The following is a 10000-nucleotide window of genomic DNA, read 5'->3' on the forward strand; positions in this document are numbered from 1 at the left end:
GCAAAAATATATTTTCGGAGCAAGCCGCAAAAAGTCCTCTGTTTTTTAACAAACGCATGTAGCTCTGCTGTGAGCAGGGCATCCAAAAATACCAGAAACTCGTAAATGTTCCCCTCCACGGAAATTTTTAGTAAAAGGCGAAAGATTTATGCGTGAATGAAGAGAAACTCGAGCTGTACCTATGAGACGTTGGGACAATATGCTCCGCCGCACATGCCACCATGCTCAGCCAGGGTAATGTCTGGTGCAGGCTCCTCCCACCCAGCTCTTTTTCTTTTCTTTTTAAAAAAAATGCAAAGGTCCATGAGGTTTCTGTAGTGTAGTGGTCATCACGTTCGCCTAACACGCGAAAGGTCCTCGGTTCGAAACCGAGCAGAAACAGCGGTGGGATTGTGATAGAAACTTTAAACTGTTTGCCACGCCAGGAGGGTTCAGCTCTCTTTACCGTTATACGCTTTTTAACAAGAGTGCACCAGAAGATTTCTGTCTGCACCCTGAAAGACAGGTTTCCGTAGTGTAGTGGTTATCACGTTCGCCTCACACGCGAAAGGTCCCCAGTTCGAAACTGGGCGGAAACTGTGGGTAGTGTTGGCGAGAATTTCTTATGTGGTTTTCTGTTGAGCAGGCCAGTACACTTGCAGGGGGATTTGCAGCGTAAACTCTTTAGAAAAGGACAAAAATAAAACAAATGACCATTGAGGTTTCCTGTAGCGTAATAACGTTTTTTTTTTTAAATAGCTGCTTTTTGCCATTTTAAGAACACTGGGCAGTCTATCGTTTCAGTCGCTTTTGAACAAGCGTACGCTAGAAGAGGTCGGACTGCTCTCCAGCGGAAGTTTCCGTAGTGTAGTGGTTATCACGTTCGCTTTACACGCGAAAGGTCCCCAGTTCAAAACTGGGCGGAAACAAGTGGAGGTGTTTTTAATCTACATGCTGACATTCGCTACAAAGTCCTTACTTTTGAGACCGGTGAAGGCCATCGTACCAAGGAGCTGTAGGCACACTGCCATGCCGAATGAGGTTTGTTCTGTTGTTTGTGGAATGTACAGACTGTCACACTGCTTGCAGGGCAGGTTATGGGACAGAGCCATCTTCGAAAAAGCACACGCAAAGGACCATTAGGTTTCTGTAGTGTAGTGGTCATCACGTTCGCCTAACACGCGAAAGGTCCTCGGTTCGAAACCGAGCAGAAACAGTGGTGGTGTTTTGACAGAAACTTTAAACTTTTGGCCATGCTAGGAGGGTTCAGCTCTCTTTTCCTTTATACGCTTTTTAACAAGCGTGCACCAGAAGATTTCTGTCTGCAACCTGACGGCAGGTTTCCGTAGTGTAGTGGTTATCACGTTCGCCTCACACGCGAAAGGTCCCCAGTTCGAAACTGGGCGGAAACTGTGGGTGGTTTTTGCAAAAATATCTTTTCGGAGCAAGCCGCAAAAAGTCCTCTGTTTTTTAACAAACGCATGTAGCTCTGCTGTGAGCAGGGCATCCAAAAATACCAGAAACTCGTAAATGTTCCCCTCCACGGAAATTTTTAGTAAAAGGCGAAAGATTTATGCGTGAATGAAAAGAAACTCGAGCTGTACCTATGAGACGTTGGGACAATATGCTCCGCCGCACATGCCACCATGCTCAGCCAGGGTAATGTCTGGTGCAGGCTCCTCCCACCCAGCTCTTTTTCTTTTCTTTTTAAAAAAAAATGCAAAGGTCCATGAGGTTTCTGTAGTGTAGTGGTCATCACGTTCGCCTAACACGCGAAAGGTCCTCGGTTCGAAACCGAGCAGAAACAGCGGTGGGATTGTGATAGAAACTTTAAACTGTTTGCCACGCCAGGAGGGTTCAGCTCTCTTTACCGTTATACGCTTTTTAACAAGAGTGCACCAGAAGATTTCTGTCTGCACCCTGAAAGACAGGTTTCCGTAGTGTAGTGGTTATCACGTTCGCCTCACACGCGAAAGGTCCCCAGTTCGAAACTGGGCGGAAACTGTGGGTAGTGTTGGCGAGAATTTCTTATGTGGTTTTCTGTTGAGCAGGCCAGTACACTTGCAGGGGGATTTGCAGCGTAAACTCTTTAGAAAAGGACAAAAATAAAACAAATGACCATTGAGGTTTCCTGTAGCGTAATAACGTTTTTTTTTTTAAATAGCTGCTTTTTGCCATTTTAAGAACACTGGGCAGTCTATCGTTTCAGTCGCTTTTGAACAAGCGTACGCTAGAAGAGGTCGGACTGCTCTCCAGCGGAAGTTTCCGTAGTGTAGTGGTTATCACGTTCGCTTTACACGCGAAAGGTCCCCAGTTCAAAACTGGGCGGAAACAAGTGGAGGTGTTTTTAATCTACATGCTGACATTCGCTACAAAGTCCTTACTTTTGAGACCGGTGAAGGCCATCGTACCAAGGAGCTGTAGGCACACTGCCATGCCGAATGAGGTTTGTTCTGTTGTTTGTGGAATGTACAGACTGTCACACTGCTTGCAGGGCAGGTTATGGGACGGAGCCATCTTCGAAAAAGCACACGCAAAGGACCATGAGGTTTCTGTAGTGTAGTGGTCATCACGTTCGCCTAACACGCGAAGGCCAGTCGCACGTAGGTGTAGAGCGCTGCTAGCCAATAGGAACGGAGGAAATTCCAGGGAGGCGGGCCAGAAATAATACACCAAATTAGAGGTTCGATTCCCGTCTCTGCCACAAATACCATAAAATGAATTGGTAATCATTTTTAAATCTAGATACACTTTAAGTACGATTAACATATAATAAAAGAACTTTGTGCACAAAAATGAAATAAAACTTGTAATATTTGTTCTTGTGTAGGATGTAAAAAATGTGCAATTAACTTAATAAACATTTACATTATAATAAGATATAGTTATCTTTAATATAGAAAACATTTGAATGTGAATAATTGAAAAGAACATTTTGATGTTTTAGACCTTTATTTGAGATATTCACATTATATTTGTATAACTATGTACAAAAATCCAAAATATATGAAATATAACCAATAAACACCAAATAGAGAGTTTTGTTTTATTTATAGTACAGATATACATATATATATATATATAGGTAATGTATTAAATACTTGTAGATTAAACAACAACAACATTAATAATAATAAAATCTAAAATTGTGGAGAATACAGGAAAAAACAAGAAATATTTTAAATTAAATAATTATGTACAGAGTTCAATATTAACAGTTATTATTATTTAGTGTTTACACATCTGAGCAAGATAAAATAATGCAAGTCAATAAAATTAACTTTAAAAACACACTAAAATGCAATGCAAACAAGGACAAAACTTTTGGTATTTTAGTGAACAAATGGAAATAAATGTAATCTTTAAAATATCTATATTAAAAGTGCAGTAATATGTTGTTTATACATATATGCATAACATTGTGCAAGGAATGTCTTTGTGTTATAAAACAGTATTTGAGGTCTGGGCATGTCATTTACCAGTGAAGTCATTTTTTCTTTTCCTCAATCCACCTCTGCTTCTCAGCCTCATAGAACGGAGACTGCTGAAAGTCTCTCCATGAAATTTCTGCACTCATTCCCTGAGCCTGATAAAGGGAAAACACTTTAGCAGGACAGTAAATGTATTTGCCTGTCACTCCAGGGAAACCAGTGTGAATATGAGGACTGTTGGGTCCTTGTTTCAGTGGCAGGTGGCAGAATCTGCACAGACGACCAGTAGGATGCTCCACCAATGACTTCCTCTTGCTCCTCTCCTCAATCACCCTCTTCGTTTCTGCTCCTCTCTGCTTAGAGGCCTCCAGTTCCCGCTGAAAAAAAGGAGTCTCTGCAAAGTCTTCAAAAGGCATTCTGGGGTTGGTCAGGCCCTCTGCTGAATATGTGTCAAATACTTTCTTGGAGCAGTAGAAGTATTTAACATCACCACCTTGATAAAAGAAATGTATCGAGGTGCCATCACCCATGTATCGAGACTTAGGCTGACCACAGGCTAAACAGGATCTAGTGTGCTTTTTTTGCAGCATATGCTGTTGTTGTTGCTGCTGAACTGCCTGCTGCTTCTCTATGATGTCCTTCACCATCTTCTCAAGCGCTGCCTGGTCCAGAGAGACAGCCTCAGGAACACTCTTTGCGGGTGGATTGACTGGGGCAGGTGGCAGTACTGTCACTGGGACACTGATGGTTTCACTGCCTGAGTGAAGACGCTGCCATAACTGCTGTGTCTCCAGGAGCTTTTCTGGACTGGTGTTAAGTGAAGCATTAGTGTTCTTTTTTTTAGCAAGGTGTTTTATGTACCTGCTTATGTGCTGCTTTGTGGTTGAGTGCAGAAGGCTGTTGGGGTCAGTGCAGGCACTCTGTACCATAGCAGCATATTCAGCATCCACCTTTGTAAGTAGGTCCTTGCTCCCGTGGTGCTTGGCCAGCAAACCATCAATGACATTTCTCATTGGATCTGTCCATCTGTTATGGTCCAACACAAAGACTCGACCCCCTGTCTTAATGGGTCCAGTCCGAGCGGCACAGGGAGAAGCAGCTATAGGCAGTGGTGGTGTGCTTGGCAGTTCTAAAAGAGATTCACAAAATTATTAAATGAAGTATTTCTGTTTTGTGTGCATAGATTAGGCAGACAGATTAAACACACATTGATGTATGAATAATATAATTACCTGCATCTAAAAGAAACTCCTCAGATGTGTGTTCCTTCACTGTCACAGCACTCGGAGTAGAAAAACAGTGAAAAATCACAGCCTGTGGGGTGGCCTCTGGATCAGCAGCAAGAAGGGTCTCAGCAGAAGAGGAATCCTCTAAGCGTTTCTGAAATTGAGCAAAATGAGTGTAATATGCGAGCGAGAATTATAAAGTATTTTTTAAAATTAAAAGTCTGTTATCAAAGAAGTTACCTGAGATGGAAATGAAAAGTCAATGCCAGATGAAGACTCTTCTTGCATCTCTAGGTCTGTCTTCCTGCTTTTGTGTTTGTCAAAGTCAAGAGGCACAGGTCGACAGCCTGGCTCCACATACTGTAGGCCAAACCTCTCTCCTGTGTCCCTGCTGGAGATGTGCAAGGCTGGATATTTGGGTTGCCCTGTCACTTTTATAGATGCCCTGTTTAACTCCATCATCAAAACAGGGTCAAACACTCCAGGTAAGACAAGCCCAGGCTGCTTCAGGTCCACCAGCCGCTGATAATTCCAGCGTGCCACACCAGTCATACCCTGCGCCTGGAACAGCTCAGGAGAGACGCGATTGCCCGTTACCCAGTGAGCCTGGTGGAAATGAAACCCCTCCTGCTGTGAAGTGCCTCTGACAGGGATCCAGATGGGCACAGCAGCTCCTTCACCCTTGACATGATTCAGTTGTAGGGTTCCACCATGTCTGTAGAGGATTCCTTCCTCCACCTCAGGGTCACTCAGACAGCCTCTAAGGATATGGATACGCTGAATCCACCACAATTTTAACATTGAGGGTTTAAAAAGGAAGATGTTGTTGGGATCCTTTGCAAGATGGAAATGGTGGAGTACTTCTTCCACTCTTTGGACCAGCTCTTGAGGATGTGGCACTTTTGTCCTGCAGTGCGCTCTGATGTGCTGCTTGGTGGGATTAGCAGGCTCAATTCCACAGAACTTGTATGCGTTCTTCAGTTTCTCCAGGTCACTCTGATCTACTACAGAGAAGGCAGAAGAGAGGAACTGGCAGAAGGAACTATACAGAGGATGGTGCTCCGAAACACATTCCCTGGTGAATCGCCGCATACAGTGAAACAAGTCTAGTTTGACCACCATGTCCTCATTGTACTTCTGGCAAGCGGCATGTAAATTCTTGAGGTTTCCTGATGTAACCTCTGCCACAGTAGCATCAGTTTTCCTCCAAGCTTCCCACTGCTGGTGCTCATACGGTCCTGGGTCCATCACTCTGAAAGCGGCACAGCAGTCCCTAAGTACATAAAAGGAAAATTAAATTAAATTTTAATGTATTCATTACCTTTGCTTACACTACTTTATGTGATGTGTGATGAGATGTAATTATGCTTACCTGTCCACCCACTGGTACTTGGCCTTGGGTATGCCAGCAGCACTGTAGCGATTGGCCATCCCACAGTACATTGATGTTAAGGACTGCTCACTCTCAGACTGCAGCATCACCCAGGACAGGATCATCCAGTTTTCGTTCATCACAGCATAGGATGACATTGTGCCAGATGAGAGGGTCACTTTTCTAGCAACTTTGCGTGTGTGATCTGACCTGAACACCTGTCCAAAAGTGCCTTGAAGGAGCTGAGTGAGAGCTGTCTCTTGCCGCTGATATTCCTGAAGCAGGCACTCCACCAGATAATGTGCAGACACAGACACCCCATGCCACCCATCAGTATCTTCGTAACCCCCAAACGGTGCAGGTGTGTCATCCTTCCTCAATGCCCCTGTGATGGTTTTCTGGCCATACAGCCCTGCTTCAGCATCCCTGACGTTCTGCACAATGAGAAGGTAAGCCAGGTGGGCTCTTTCAAACTTAAGGTGAAGAACCTCAGACAGCTGGTTGGCCATGTCATTGGGGGAATTTCCAGAGCGCCTCAGCTCATCCATCACTGTTTTACAGATGGCCTTCTTATGGGTGAGGAAGGCTGGCAAGATGTTCCTGAATCGCTGTGGTAGCATGTCCACCTACTGAGGCTTATCAGCGAACCAGTATTTTTTACATGCCTTACAGCACAGACGTGATGCAAGGATGTAATATTGCCCAGTAGTGCCAAGGATGACTCGGGGTCTTCCCACACCAGAGGACACAACATGAGGATTTGGACAGCTGTAGAGACAGGGCAGGATGTAGTTGTTCCTAAGCCTTTCACTTATACTGTGCTCAGGTTTCCAGATGAAAAAGGGATGGAGCTGGAAGTATTTAGGAGACGGAAGGCCCATGCTGGTCTCTATAAGCTCAGGCTGAGGTGGATAGCGCCACAAGGAGACCATGTTCATGAGGTGTCTCACTGGGTGTGATCCTGGCCAGAGCCCCATGGACTCCATCTCTGTTTTCATCCAGATTCTTTGGTGTAGAGAGCAGTTCCAGTGGCTAATATCCTGCATGTAGCTAGGTACTTCCATTGATGCAGGACCTGTAGATGCTGATTGTGCTGCAGGAGGTGGTACAGAGCCTTCACCCCGTGAAGAAGGCCTACTCACAGGAGCTGGTGGACTGGGAGAACTAGAGACGGCATGTGATGTCGGTGAAGGCTGTGGCAGAACTGCATGGAACACAAAGCAAAGGATATATATATATATATATATGTGTGTGTGTGTGTGTATCTGCATGTATAACACATTGAATGCATGTGTGTTTAACTGTCTTTACTTTTTTTGTTCCAGTAGCTGGGAACAGGGGTTTCAGTCAGTGCAGATGGCATTGGGGCAGGTGCTGATTGTGCTGCTCGAGGTGGTACAGAGCCTTCACCCCATGAAGAAGGCCTACACACAGGAGCTGGTGTTGATGGAGGCTGCGGCAGACCTGCAAGGAAAAGCACAAGGAGGAAATTAAAAACATATTAAAACACTGAATGTACATGATATGTATTTGATTGTCTTGATTACATTGAATGACTAGAATCATTATTTATTATATTATTCTATTTATTCTTTTATTTATTCTAGTAATGCACATTCTAATAATGTTCAAATGTCTGTAAGTAAACAGTCCACTTTTCACAACAAATAAAAACAGTTTAAATAGCATGCATACAATTCATGAAGTGCACTCACCCTCACCACTGGTATATTCAAACCTTAACAGTAGTTAGAACAAAAGAACATGTTTTTTAGAACAGGCAAGAACACTGCCAAAACAACAAATAAGATAATACAAATCAGAAATGGAGGATAAGTCTGTATGTAAAGGAATACGCCTCCAAAACTGATGTGGAAAGTAACCTGTTGTAGATAATACTGTGGATCCCATGGCTGCAGATGATCCTAAAAATCAAGCATTATAATTTAAATGATTTCTCTCCAGTATGTGCAATTTTATGTGTCATAAAGATGCTGAATTTGACATGGGTATATATATAACACACATGACACATGATTTACTTACTCAGATATTTTGTTGGAGAAAGACTCAGCATCATCCTCTCCAGTTCTTCATCCTCCTCCATTACTATAAAATAAAATACATTTTATAGTAAACAAATGCATCAGTAGGCTTTAAGAATCAATATAAGCAAATTTGCATGGATTGTATTAACTCACCAGGCTGATCCGAGGCAGTAGTGGAAGGAACAGGGGATCTTGCAGTGGAAGCTGATGGTGAGGGCGACGGAGGAGTGGTTTTGGTCAGCTGTTTTAAAAGATACTGCTGCAAATTGTACATTTTGCTGCCTGGAACACACTTCTGCCTCATTATAAAGGAAGCATATCCGTCTGCCCTGGTATCCCAAATTTTCCTCCAAGTGTCTTGTGTTCTTGATCCAAATCCAACAGTAGTGTCATCCTCTGTCAAAACTGCCACTGGATCTGGTCTTTGAGACAGATACTGTTTAAGGTCTTCAATTTCCTTAAAGCTTCTTGAGTACTCAAGAAAGGAAATGAGACTATCCTTGCATGGACCCTCTGGATGGAACTGCCCAGCCTGTTCTTCTTCCTCAACCTTATCGGACAGGTACAAAGCATAGCTGACGTCATTCTCTAATAACCACTTGAAAGACTTGCCCTTGTACTTGCCGAACTGAAGAATGTATTCTCCCAACACTTCTTGCTTGTCAGAGACATCCCCTCCTCTATTTAACACAACAGAACGGGCATTCAACTTGACCAGGTCTTCTCTTTGAGGTGTTGACTTGTCCTGCAGTGAAGGGTTGTCTTTAATTCTTTTTGCCTCTTCTGATGGGTCCCGGCGTAAATGGCCTGATGGTCCTTTCCTGAAAGACACTTTGACTTTCCCGGGAAAAAACACTGTTTTCTTCATGATGCTTTTCTGAAATCATAATGTATTTATTAGCGTCTCAGCATAAGCATGAAAATACTTAACAAAGTGAAATAAGACAGTTAACTAAAGCATCAGTGATATATATAAAACATTTATTTTAAATTCCCATAATATTCCATAATATTACTGTTTCTTAAATGAATAAATCACAAGAGACTTAAAAAAAGAAGTAAAGTAGCGTTTAATAAATTTGCGTTATTTAATATTCATTATTAAAATTGCTTAATATATTTGTAATAAATATTTAATATAAAAATATATATGTATAAATGTATATATAAAAAGTTTTAACAAGTTTAACTAATTAAAAATGTTAAATTATACCATTAAATTGCACACATATATGTATTTTTTGTCATTAAAATGTAATATATGTGTGTGTGTGTGACATTAATTACATTATAGGAGGACCAAACCTGCAGAAATTAAAGATGAATGAATACATATGTAAATTAATAAAAAGATAAATAAATATGATAATAGGAAAATAAATAAAGGAATAAACGACTTGATAAAATAATTTTTTTAATTTTTTCCCTTTATTTATTTTCTGCTTTTATACATATACATAAAAATATTTATTTGTTAATTCATTTTTTATATTTGGTAAGCAAGACCAACCCACCTAATTATCATGCACGGCAAAGAAATGTAAGAATAAATAAAATTGAAATAAATAAAGGTTAAAATAAATAAATCTGGAAATAAATACAAATTGGAATAAATAAATATAAATGAATATATAAATAAATATAAAAATAAAAGGAAAAAATAAATAAATAAAATTAAAAATAATTAAAAAAAACATTAAAATATAAAAGCAAAAAATAATAAATTAGGGGGGAAATAATGCGTTTATTCCATTATTTATTTTCCTATTATCACATTTATTTATTCATTCATTTTTAATGTCTGCAGGTCTGATCCTCCATTACATCTTACTGCACTGTTAACATATTTTAAACATTGTATTCAAGTAACCTACATAGTAAGATATCAATGATGAAACATTCACCTTAACAAACACATATACTCTTTTTAAATAACAGCTGTAT

At 41.1% G+C, this 10000-nt stretch overlaps 2 protein-coding genes across 2 annotated transcripts; both read right to left on the bottom strand.

Annotated features, from left to right (window-relative positions):
• Positions 1-3237: 3237 nt before the first annotated feature.
• Positions 3238-5826, bottom strand: LOC309482669 (uncharacterized protein). The gene is made up of 3 exons (XM_082148133.1): positions 4877-5826; positions 4643-4790; positions 3238-4539 (listed from the first exon to the last, which is right to left on the bottom strand). Exons 1-3 carry the CDS (start codon positions 5756-5758, stop codon positions 3467-3469), a joined length of 2103 nt encoding a protein of 700 aa, XP_082004259.1. The 5' UTR covers positions 5759-5826; the 3' UTR covers positions 3238-3466.
• A 986-nt stretch (positions 5827-6812) lies between these two features.
• Positions 6813-8933, bottom strand: LOC309482809 (uncharacterized protein). The gene is made up of 6 exons (XM_082148351.1): positions 8210-8933; positions 8055-8117; positions 7892-7933; positions 7724-7746; positions 7320-7472; positions 6813-7212 (listed from the first exon to the last, which is right to left on the bottom strand). Exons 1-5 carry the CDS (start codon positions 8922-8924, stop codon positions 7356-7358), a joined length of 960 nt encoding a protein of 319 aa, XP_082004477.1. The 5' UTR covers positions 8925-8933; the 3' UTR covers positions 6813-7212; positions 7320-7355.
• Between the last annotated feature and the right edge of the window lie 1067 nt (positions 8934-10000).

This window comes from Leuciscus leuciscus (genome assembly GCF_965113295.1).
Source record: "Leuciscus leuciscus genome assembly, chromosome: 19".
In the NCBI taxonomy this organism is placed as follows: Eukaryota; Metazoa; Chordata; class Actinopteri; order Cypriniformes; family Leuciscidae; genus Leuciscus; species Leuciscus leuciscus.